The sequence below is a fragment of the Citrus clementina genome, unplaced genomic scaffold (assembly GCF_000493195.1).
Source record: "Citrus clementina cultivar Clemenules unplaced genomic scaffold, Citrus_clementina_v1.0 scaffold_5, whole genome shotgun sequence".
NCBI lineage: Eukaryota > Viridiplantae > Streptophyta > Magnoliopsida > Sapindales > Rutaceae > Citrus > Citrus x clementina.
In genome coordinates, this window is record NW_006262201.1 from 37,496,746 (window position 1) to 37,509,176 (window position 12,431).

Below are 12,431 nucleotides of genomic sequence, written 5' to 3' on the forward strand. Positions count from 1 at the left end.
CAGCTCTTTATTTGCTTCTTCATGGGCATCAACTTTCGCAAGAACAACCGGAGGGTCATGACTGCTCAATTCGGAAGCAGCTTTCTCATACTAAAGATAATAATAATAGAAAAAAAAGGACATCTTATGAGCTGACTATACACAGACATTATCAATTCAAACAAAATTGTCCACAAAATTATGTACCTCTGGAGCTAGCTTTTTACAGTGACCACACCTGTAATCAATAGAATTAGAAAATCAATGTCAATGCAAGGAGGCAATTTGGAGACAATTTCACAGTAACTTAGCATACAACATAAATCAACCTTAAATGCTTACAGCACGACATGATTTCAGCTAAATATTTTTCGAAAACCAGAAGCTACAAATCAAAATATTAACTTGAGCTAAGTAATCACAGATTTTTTTTTTTAGAAATCTTAATAAATGTGAAAACTTTACAACAAGAATCAATTATTTCACAAACTTTATTCTCTTCAAAGCAAATTTCCATAATTTGTAAATTGAGATCTACTGATAACCAAACAACATGAAGCAGACCCACAAAAAAAAAAAAAAAAAAAATTGTAGACAAGAGCCGAAGTAAAAACTACTGAAATTGAAAGTATACCAAGGCGCGTAGAATTCGACGACGATGAAATTGTGTTTACTGACAGTGTCAGAGAAGTTTGAGTGATCCAAAGTCAAAACGAACTCCTTCGATTCGGCATTTTCTTCGGCTGAGATCGCCGTCATACAACAAGCGATCGTCAGAACGAGTGCTAAAATCGATCGACTGGACGCCATTATCGTCGATGCAAATAAGAATAAAAAAAAAATGTTTTGATACTTTTTATTCAGCGTTTTGCGGGAATTTATGGAGGTGGGAGTTAGAGGGAGAACGCGACAAACATGGTACTCGCACGTGACCCTGAAAAAGCCGAACTATATATGTAAACGCGCGAGTATTGATTGGAAAATATATACTCGCTTTGTATGTGGGTGACCATCCACGTGACTGCATCCCATTGGATGATGCTCGTCACGGCTATAGTTATATGGAATGTGGAGTGCATGTAAGGCAAGTATGTATGGGAAATATTACCAATAGTATTTTGTATGTAATGACGTACGAAAGATAGTGACAGGTGTGAAATTGCAATTGCATTTTCCCAATTTAAAAGCGTACTTTTAAAACGGCTTTAAGTCTTAAGAAGGATTTGAAGTTAATTACAATACTAATTGTGGCACGTACGAAGTTCGGCGATCTGAACTATGCAGATCTAAAGAAAGTTGGACGGACGAGATCTTTTATCTAGTTGACCTCATCTTCTGATCTTCGTGTCTTCCTGTAAACCGTCAAATCCTTTCATTGTAAGGGCGATAAGCCATCGTGATCGTTAAATGAGATGAAAAAAAAACATCGTGTTCGGATACATTTCCAAGTTTAGCCAATTTAATAATTTAGTTGCCTTTACAAAATTAAAAAGGGTGAATATGCCATTCGAATTCTCTTTAGTACACTGATTTTGTTCATGTTTTCTCTTATATTTATTATACTTGTGGGGCGAGGGCCGGGGAAGTGTATTTCTTTTTCTTTTCCTTTTTTTTTTAATGTAAAATATTCTCGTAATGATTTGTAAATTTTATAAATACAATGATTAAAAAAAAAGAAAAAAGAAAAGGAAAAATGAATATTCATTTTCCTATAGATTAATGCCTAGAAAACAAATATTCTCAGGTTAGAAAATCACCTGAAAAAAAAATGACTTTCTTGCTTTTTTGTGAAAAGGTTTATATTTTTCTCTTTTTTACATTGTGAAGCTTTCCATTATTATACCTACAGTACTTGGAAACCCGAATTTTCTATCTTATGATTTTGAATTTTTCGCCAATCTATTTAGACCATTATTAGAGCCAGTTTGGTAATATTGTATCTTTTAAAATGATTGTTTTTACCTGTATTGTAAAAATAACCAGTATAATAATTATTGTTGGTTATATTATAGAAGTAATCAACTGCAAAGTGAATCAGTTAAAACCTTTAGTACAATTTATTTTTATAAGTGCTGTGAATTTTAAAAGCATTCATAGGTATTCAGTAAATCGTATTGTTAAACTGTTGTAAAAATTTAAATGACTAAAATAGACATAATATTCAATAAAATTTATTTACACATTTATAAACTTATATATATATATATATATATATATATATATATATATATATATATATATATATAAAATATTTTTTATTGTGTATATAATAATTGATGATTAAAATAATTATTTTATAGTATTAATCTTATATTTTTATTTTGTCATCTCAATATAATTGGTAATAATAACAATAATTTGTTTAATGTTAATGATTTCATTTCCTAATAAATAAGGATAACTTTGGATTTTTATAATATATATATATATATATATATATATGAAATTATATTGAGTATAAAACTGATTTTCGAACCACATTTTGAAAAGTAATTTTTCATAATATGCTATAAGGTGAGATGATTTTGTCAAAAGTAATTTCTAAAAAAATTACTAAATATCAAAATTAATTTTTAACTTTTCAAAATCACTTTTAAACCTCTCAAAAACTATATCAAACATGCTTATAACTTGATTTTAGTGATTAATACACAACGTATGTCCTCTTTTATCTTAGAGATTGTAACGCAAGGCCTGGTTTATTTAATTAAAGAAAAATTGTGTGTTGAGACTTGACATGGTAGTACGGGTGTATGTAACTAATATAAGTGTTTCCCCGGCAATTATTAACACGTGTATCTTAAAAAAATCAAACGTGCTTTAAAATGGTTTCAGTAAAAAAATTTCTGACCATCAATGGGTGGCAAGAAATGGAATATATCAAAAGAAACGAGTTGCTTGCGGGCTGTCGACATTGTTGAAATCGGGCCAGACTCACACTGCCCATTCATTCCGGAGCATTTTCTAAAAGATCAGCCCGCGTAGCCTGATACTATTCCCCCCATGCTGTGCTTGAATTTGGGCTGTCTTATTTCTCAAATTGAGTGGACCACCTTTGTTTGCTTTTCTTCCCCGGGAATGAAAGGGCAAGGATTTTTTTTCTTAGAGTTTTTTTTACCTCACCTAATGAAATGAAATGAGCGATCAAAATTAAATTTTAAATTTTGATGTTGAATATTAAGTTTATTTAATTTATTTATAACTAAATTAAGTTTTTCATTAAATTTGAAAGACTAAAAGGAAATCCTAATCTAAAGTCTAAGCACTCAATCTCTCAAACACTTCTTCAGTGTTTACTTTTAATTTCTTCTCATGTTGCATTTTGAATCATGATGTATCAATAAATAATTCTTTTTATATTAATTAGAGAGGATCTGTTCGAAGGGAGAAAGAGAGAGGGAAAAAAAGCATTAACCATCGTCACTTCGACGGCCGTAAAATATTATCTTTAATATTAATTTTGAAAAATGCTTAAAGTATAAAGGATAAAATTGTAAATACTAAATAAAAGAGGCTTTATGAGAAAAGGGTGCGGCTATTTAAACCCACTAATTTTATTTCACCAGACAACACTCATTTTTTAAAATTAAAATAATTATTAAATTGTAACTTACTACCTGCTTTCTTCGCCATAAAAAGCTTGTAACAATAGTCAGAATTCATGAGCTAAATTAATTTCTCGTTGTTTCGTTTTTTCTTTTTTATTCTTTTTAACTAAGTTAACTTTATCTCTCGCTTATTTTTCATTGTAAAATTATAAGTTCTTACCTATTGTTATTATTCAAAATTTGTACTCTTAAGATTTGACCAGAAAATTTCTATTAGGTTTAAAGTGGTATAAAAACTCTTATTTTTTATTTTTACATGATGAGTAAAATACTTTTGATTTTTACACTATGGATGTTGTTCCTTTCATTTTATTTTAGATTACAACAGGGTTCGTTTTGTTTATTTTTGAATAATTCGATTTGTTAAATATAATATTTACTTCATGTATTACAATAAATTTTTGATAAAGAAAAAAGATAAAGGGAGAGAGAGTAAGATCAAATAAATAATTGATTAAATTATATTTTTATAATAAAAATTTTTAATTCAAAAAAAGGTACAGTGAAAAATTTAGTGAGAGTTCAAATACGCCATTCATAAGAAAAATAGAGAGGTGGCAGTGTCACTCTTTTAAATTTATTAGCCACTAAAAAACATCTCTCTATTTATTAAAAAAAGAAAAGAAAAAGAAAACCTCGATTTAGCTGTTATGCATCACGACATGCACTGCTAAGGGCCGCTTAGTAATGGCCAAGGATATTTGACACAAATTTTCAGATGAACAGAGCATTGAGGCAACTTTCTCTTCATTATCAAATTGATTAACCAAAATTTTGAAGTTTCTGCACTGAAACTCCTATCTACCATCCATCTCAAACATTCCAGCAACAATCGGTGCAGCAGCCAACAACCAATTAACCAATAATTAAATTTCTGTACAAAATTCCTAGCTATCTAATAACGGGGTTATAGCATACATCAAAATTTTGAAACAAGAAAGGGATTTCAACTTTGTGCTCACCTAAGGATCCGCAGTGCAAAATTCTTCTTCCCAGCAATTCTGCAAACCTATTGTGCATATGATTTTACAACCCCCTCTTTTGCATCTGCTTTACTTCAATTGTTCTAAAGCCTAGTATTCACTTCCTATTGTTCGTCGTTCATCCTCCGCCGATCTAACATTTATGTATATATACGTGACTATTGTAGCAACAACTGTACATTTACAGGCAGGGCTTCTTTCTTGTAAAGACCAAACTTGGCAGATCGAAGCCAAAATATTGAATTATGCATTCCCTGTTGAACCTCCAGTATTTTCAAGTCTGACTTGCTCATGAGCTTTCACCACCTCAGTTGTGAACTTGCTCAATGCCTCAAAAATTGGGACCAAACCCGCCTGCAAACTACTTGAAGCCGCATTGTGAACTAGTTTAATGGCTTCCTTATGTCTGGCTTTTTCTTCCACCAGTCTCTTCCTCATTGAATCCAGATCCACTTTCAGATCATCAAGAGGTGAAACTCCACTATCGGAGACCTTGGACACAGCTGTTTTGTCTGATAATGCATCTTGGTCATGTTTTAATTTACCCCTCTCCATGCGTAAAGTGCTAAGCTGCTTCTCGAAATCCTTCGAGAGATATTCTGCTTTGATCCTTTGCCGTTGCTCCTCGTCTTGCCTTTCCCATAACTGATGTAACGTTGAAGCAAAACCACTCATGGTCCCTGTCACCTCCTTTTCAGAAATTCTAACCATCGCTTGATACCAATCATTGCAAATTATGAAAACTGGTGGAGCTCCAATACGACTCGGAGAGAAAGGGGCAGGTCCATCAGGGGTTTCTTCAGGTTCATGAAGAAGGCACCTTAAAAGCCATTCATTTAAAGACTCAACATAGGATTTTTGGGTATTAACCCAGTTATTAAACCGTTTACACCAATTCAGAAGCTCCATCTCAAGATCAAGTGTCGCTTTTAAACCAGCATCTCTTTGGAAGCCGGTGTTTGCCTTAAGAGAGCGAGCTTTGCTTTCCATGATAGCTTGGAACTGTTTCTGGTGGCATTTTAGCATGGACCTCCACATTCTTATCAATCTGCAATCAAAAAGGCATATTATCATATTAACAATTAAACTCTACGGTCAAGAAAAAAATATAATGGGAAAGTACAAATATTTCAGATTAGATCCAGTCCTTTTCATTGAATCTTTTGATTTTTGCACAAATAATTTTCTTATAAAAAATGTACAAAAAGGAGCACATTGACTAATTGCAAACTTCAGAAGTATCACAGGTAGCAGATCTTTCACCGGTGATCAGTTTCTTCTCATTGGAGAAAATCCAAGAAGTCCTGAAGACTGTTTCCAGCAGGGGAAAAGGAAGAGGGTGCAAATTTCACCAACTCCACTTCAGCAAATATTAAACAGACACAAATATATTTTGAACTCTTCTAACATCACCATGACCAAAAAGATTGAACAGTATCCAGTTATTCAAAACCAGGACTAGTATTTAAATGAAATTTAGTCAGAATGATAACAGCCAACATCAATTCTCGTAACTAAATAAACAGCAGAAGCACTAATAGTATCTTCGTAGGTCTTCACAAAACAACTGAACCAAAGCCACGTACTATAATTGTGAAAACTAAAATTAAATTGCCTAACAAGATCAAGAAGTCATATAGCAGCAACTTATAGCACATCATAAGGAAGCTCTCTCCTCATGCAATCACTGGAGACATCCATTGTAATTAAGGATGAAGCATGGTTATCATCTAACAGCCTTCAATAGGTAATATGGATCTATAAGATAAGTAATCATGAATCTGATCAGGTGTGCTCCAGCCTCTTAAGTAATCAACACACACCAAAAAGATGAATATTTAACAGGCGAAGAAATGAAGTGATTATATACCCATGAATCAGTTCAGTGAGTTGTGGCTGCAATTCTTCGTCCCTCAACTTATGTATCCTGCTTGATATAGCATCAACGGCTCTGATACAAACATTGATCTTAGTCTGCAACTTTCTTATTGAAGCTTGAGTGGCATCTATTTTGCTGGACTCCGCTCCTCGGTCATCTAGCATTCTTAGTTTCTTGCACTGCTTTTCATAAATAACTCGTAGCTTTTCTTCATCCTAAAATCAGCAAAAATACCTAGACAAATTAAACAAGATTCTCTTGCAACCTCAATGCAAAATCTTTAAAAACTGAAGAAATCGTTGAAGCTAGCAATTGACAGATCCAATTCGATGTACATCTAGTCACTTGTTAAAAGAATATAAAAAAGTACAATTACTTTTGAGAATAAGAATTTCAGAGAGAGAAAGAGATAGTATAAAGAGAAAGAACACAGTTCCCATGATTGAAAGGACACGTGCCACAAATCTGATGCATAGCAATAAGGGAGATTGATATGACAATCTAGACTAGAGAAATTCAGCATGCAACAGAGTCTGCGAATGAAGTGGCTATGCAGGGTTATAAACATGAGGGTGGGGACAACTTGAACCAACTACATATTCAATCATATAATAATTTACTGCATCAATTGACAAAGTCAATTGCCGAATAGCTTCAACCATGGCAAAGCCAAGATAAGAGCTTAGAGAGGTTAGGAATCACTAACAAGCGAAGCAAAAGAGATCATAGACAACTCTTCAAAATCATTTATGCATCCATACCTTAACTTCTTTGTATAATTTCTTCTCCCAAGCGTAAAGTTTGTCCAGAGTAGACGAAAGGTTCCCATTTTTCATGTCAAAGTCTCCCCCAGGTTCCCCACAGTATGCTTTTGCCATCTTTATTGTCCTAGAAGTTACACGTATTGATGACCTGTGTGGAGGTTGCGAAGATATGACAGAAGGTGCAAGCAGGTACAGGATCCTGGAAAAGATCACTGCATATAAACATGTAAGTTTCAATAAGACAGCAAGATAATGGCTAGTTTATAGATATCAAAATAGCACTATCAACTAACAAATTTTGACCATCTGTCTGAAAAGAATTTACTGGTTAAAGCCATCAAAATAAAATAAATGGCATAATCTAGAATCTCAATACAAGAAAGATGGACATACAGCATGCACTAAATCTTGAGAGAAATCTGCAAACAGATTGATCCAACGAGTCCACAATAAAATCAAGTTTCAATCAATTCCTCGAGGCATGCTTTCACAAGGCTGTTTTAAAGCAATCAACAAGCAATTCGAAGAAACCTCTTAACTATAATCCGGAAACTCTACAACAAAACAAAGACACAACAATGATTAAGAAATCTACCTTTGAGGAGAGGAGTTGCTCGTTGTTGGTACGGCAACTTGCCCACCTCAAGCAACATCGCAACCTCCTTCCCATAATTAGCAGCAGTCTCAAACTCATCCCTGATCTCCTTCACAACCTCCTGAAGGTCCCTCGTCCCATGAACTGACAATGTGGTTAAACTACTTAGCTTTGAAGACTCGCCACCATCGATTGTAGTTATTGACGAATCTTCTACCTCAAAACTCACCTCCTTTTTCCTTTCTTCAGAACCATTTGACACAACAGTATCAATACTACGATCACTACTGCTCTTAATCTCTTTAGAGTCAGTTTTCTCAGTGTTTGGTGATTCCCCACTACCAGTGTTTTGCATTGGCACTGACCTTGAAGTTCCCTCACCAAAGTTCACATTCTTGTTTTTATAGTTAATATTGTTATCCCTCACATCCACATTCACATTCTCATTCACGTTCATTTCTTCATTCATTTTGCTTTTCATTTTTCCCTTTTTAAAAACCTCAGGCTCTGTCTCATCTTCTAACTCAGGAATCCCTTCTCTCTCCCTCACCACCGTCGAATCCGGGCTACTAGAATTCGACGCGTATCCATACTTATACGAACCCGGATGCATGCCATAATTAGTGCTACCAGCATCATAAGTATCAAACACATTAAAATAATCCCACGTGGACACTCTCGGCGGAGACGGAGGAGGCTGCTGTGGCTTCTCTGCCGGGGGACTCCTCCGCCAACTATTTTCATAAGGACCCGATGACGAACCCATTGGAAAGCCCAATAACCCACCATTTGGATAACCAGGGTACGGGCCGTACCCATAACCCGAATCAGTGAACTGCCTCTCGGGCTCCTCGTAAACCATCGACTTCGCCGGCGTCGTAGATTTTCTCATGTAATACATGTTGTAATTACTCCCACTTGAAGGGTAGGCCCAGTTCCGCTGAGCATAGTTACTTTCGTTTGGAGGGTAGCCCCAGTTCTGCTGAGCATAACTACTTTCATTTGGAGGATAGCCCCAGTTCTGCTCAGAGTAATTGTAAGGATAATCGAAATGGTTGTTGTAAGAAGACGAAGGCTGGTCCTCTTGTTCTCCTATTTCTCGTTGTTTATGTTTTACATCATATTCATCTTCGCTATCTTCAATGTGGATATGGCCCGAGCCCGGCCCCGGACCCGAACCCGAACCCGAGTCAGTATCCAAATCCGAATCTGAAGACAAGCGCAAATGCGAATGCGAATGCGAATGGGAATGAGAATTAGGTTCCTCTTGAATGTCTTCTTTTAACTTATTCTCGTCAACCGAGTGCGAAATCGACGTGGACGACGACGAGTTCTTCCGATTCCGTCGCCTCGAAGATGACTTCCCTTCGTCGGAGGGCAACGTGAGGACGGGAGAATCCGGAGAAGAATCGGCGCCGGCGGTCACGAGCCCTTCCTCGACGAACTTCCGAAACGCGTCGCCGACGTCTTTCAAGGAGTAGAAGTAGGCAACATGCGCGGCAGCAAAAGCGTAGCGGTGGTCGGAGGCTGCCTTGATAAGTTGCTTGCGTTCTCGGCAAAGCGTCACGAGCGGTAAGTCGTCCACTTTGGATCCTCCGCAGCCCATTGAATTGAAAAAGAAACTTCCAGATGAAGAAGACGAAGGTCACGTGATCGACAAGAAACTTGCGGAGCAATAGTACTTCTCATGGCGACTCCTCCTCCTGCTGCCGTTGGTGGCGATGTCCGTACAAACAACGAACAAGAGAAGATGGCATTGTGAGTAAATAAAAGTAGATCCGAGGGCGATTTCACTTTTTTCAACAAATCACCAAAACGAAAATTGAAATATATGTATGTACTAAAAGAACGCAGGAGAGAAATCTGACCGTCGGTAAATTTAGAAATCAGATTTGCAAGTGCGATGAAATTTGAAAGACTCGACAGAGTGAGTGATGAGATACGCGCGTTTTTTTTTTTCTTTGTTTTGCTCCTGATTCTCTGCGATTACTTAATTAATTTAAGCTCCTTTTTATTGAAATCCGAATTTCTGAACCAAAAGAAGAATAGATAAAATTTAGCATGGAGATTCGCGAGTGTTTGGAACTTGCACTGATTAAAAATTAAATGAATTTTGTAGGAAAGTGAGGAGAGAGAATGGGGGGGCCTCTTCTTTCAGTGCGAGCAGAGATGGTTTCAGAAATTGCAGCAGAAGACGAAGGCTCGAGGAACCCGCCAATGGTAACGGACCTTGTCATCATTACCTTTTTCTCCAGTTTTACTTTTTTTTTTTTTTTTTTAATCCTTTCATTTTAATTTTATTTTGTTGGTGGCCTGCACGCTGCGCTGCACAGTTATTGCACCTAGTCTCCCTAGGGGCCTATTATTTATGACTGTCAAGTCATCGATGCATTTCACGTGACTTTTTTTTTTTTTTTTTTTTTTTTAACCCCTCCAGTAAATACTCGACCGGATAAATCTTTTACCATTTAGCAAACGCGGTGAGGTGTGTGTGGCATTGAGTACAATTAATAATTATTTTTAAAGTTAGAAACAACCATTTCTAGTTGTCTCTGTGGGATGCTGTTGTGGTTGAATGATACCATCGGTGGAGTTGGTTACTACTTACTACTACTTGCTGGCTTTGGATACCCATTTTGAGATCTGGATACTGTTAAATGATTCCCCTTTTTTTTTTCCCCTATAATTAAATATTTAATATTAAATTCATCGTTGAAGCTATCAAATTTAGACGGTGATAATTGTGTAGTCTTGGTGTTCGACATCATCGGTGGCTCATTAAATGCCGTTGGATTGAAATTAGTCCTTTTAAAAACTCATTAAAGCAATTAATAAAGATTGATACCCTGCTCGGATTAGAAAATTAGAACAATAATAAAGATAAAAAAAAAGTTCACAATTCTAAAAATAAAACTAAAGAAATAGCTTGAGAAAATAAATATATATTTTTAAAAAAAATAAAGAAAAGTTTTGGGAATTCCAACAAATTCCCCCCCGGTTATCACCACGAACAAATTATGAGGAAAGTATCCCATGCCCTTTGTTTAATATTAAAAAAAAAAGCAGCAGTGCACAAACTTTGCATTTTTATACTAACAGCAGTATTGTTGTTGTTATTCCACTATTTTTATAGCGTTTGTAGTAATTTTATCAATCCATCATTAACTAACTTTTTTGCATTTTAGTTTAAATTTAAAATATTTGTGTTGTTGAAGAATATTTTCGAATATTGGCACGCACAAGACACGGCAATTTTCACCAGTGGCAGTTCTAGAAAAATAATTTACCGGGGGCTAAATTAAATGACAACAAAATATAAAAATTGAAATTTGAATATATAAAATTTTTGATAATACGTTTACAATTGTTCTTTATGCGATTTCATATTCTGAAAACGTTGTGTAATAGATTCATTATCAACACTATTAAATGCATCTTGTTCTACATAAACAATTAAATTATTATTTATCTATTTATCTCCTATCTGATTCCGAAATTCTTTCTTCACAAATTTCATTGTTGAAAATATTCTCTTTACTGCGGTTGTGAAAACTAAAAAAATAAGACTATTTGATAATCTGACAGGGAATTATTTAAAAATTTATTAATTTTTTTTTAAACAAAAAAAAAAATTCAGTGGAGGCTTGAGCCCCCACTAATCCTACACTACATCCGCCTCTGATTTTCACAAACTTCTTTTTTTATGGTATATATTATATTTTGCAGTATAGACTTTGATTTTTATTTAATATTTAGAAGAAAAAAAAAAGATAATTTTTTTTTTTTCTGTAGTATATAATTTGTGGGTTATTGACTTATGAGTACAGACAGACAACAGAAAAAGTATTGATAATTTTGGATGTACGTTATTTTATTTTCCTTAATAATAAGTACACTTTGCACTTTTTTCAAACGCGTCCTAGTCGGTGTGGTGATGACGTGAACAACAGTTTGGTGGGCAGTTTTAATAGTGGCATGATCGCCGCCTTTGGTCGGGAATCAACGAAAGAGTAAGAGACACACGTTAGCACACCACACGCATTTGGAAGTTGGACTGCTGCGGTACAAAACACAAATCATCCACCTCCGCCTTTGTACCCCAACCAATTAATTAATTAGATAATCATGGATCATGTGAATATAAACTCACCGATGACGCCACAACTTTAAATGTGATTTTGTAACACTCTAAAATAACATAATTTAAGGTTAAAAAAAAAAGTCCATCAAAGAGTACAATCAAATGATTCATATTTTGTTCATCTAATTTTAAGTGTCGTATCTTAAATTTGGATATACTTAATTTAAGATATACCTAATAATAATTATCTTTGCGCTACATCTTATCTTAAATATGAGGAAATTAAATCGGTTAATATAAAATTTAGAACTTACAAATATTAAAATAGTAATTACATGATAGGATTTGTTAATTTATTGTCAACGTTATAAACATGACACGATGCCATAATAAGATTTGCTAATAAACAGTATTGTTAAGATTTACCTCTTAATATCATCCTATTGTCATTAATTTTTCCATTATTTTGTTTAAACCTCACCAAACTCGTGGCCAAATTTTAATATTGGGACCGTTTAGCTAAACAACAGAAGAAGACAGAC

General features: G+C 34.7%; 2 protein-coding genes across 4 annotated transcripts in view; both read right to left on the bottom strand.

The window, feature by feature from the left end:
* The window catches only part of LOC18040594 (protein disulfide-isomerase), a 4,393-nt gene extending 3,503 nt beyond the window's left edge, over positions 1-890 (bottom strand). The window contains 3 exon segments of the mRNA XM_006434155.2: positions 3-90; positions 187-217; positions 614-890. Of these exon segments, the coding sequence (XP_006434218.2) occupies positions 3-90; positions 187-217; positions 614-789 (295 nt within the window). The 5' untranslated portion in view covers positions 790-890.
* Positions 891-4,317: 3,427 nt separating this feature from the next.
* On the bottom strand, positions 4,318-10,070 carry LOC18042288 (nitrate regulatory gene2 protein). 3 transcript variants are annotated; one of them, XM_024184125.1, is made up of 5 exons: positions 9,677-10,070; positions 7,809-9,511; positions 7,211-7,425; positions 6,441-6,664; positions 4,318-5,618 (listed from the first exon to the last, which is right to left on the bottom strand). In XM_024184125.1, the coding sequence occupies exons 2-5, from the start codon at positions 9,412-9,414 to the stop codon at positions 4,814-4,816; spliced, it is 2,850 nt and encodes a 949-aa protein (XP_024039893.1). In that variant the 5' UTR covers positions 9,415-9,511; positions 9,677-10,070; the 3' UTR covers positions 4,318-4,813. The 3 variants fall into 3 exon arrangements, with proteins under 3 accessions (XP_024039893.1, XP_024039892.1, XP_006434225.1); XM_024184124.1 differs by having other exon boundaries at positions 7,809-9,514; XM_006434162.2 differs by having other exon boundaries at positions 7,809-10,070.
* Between the last annotated feature and the right edge of the window lie 2,361 nt (positions 10,071-12,431).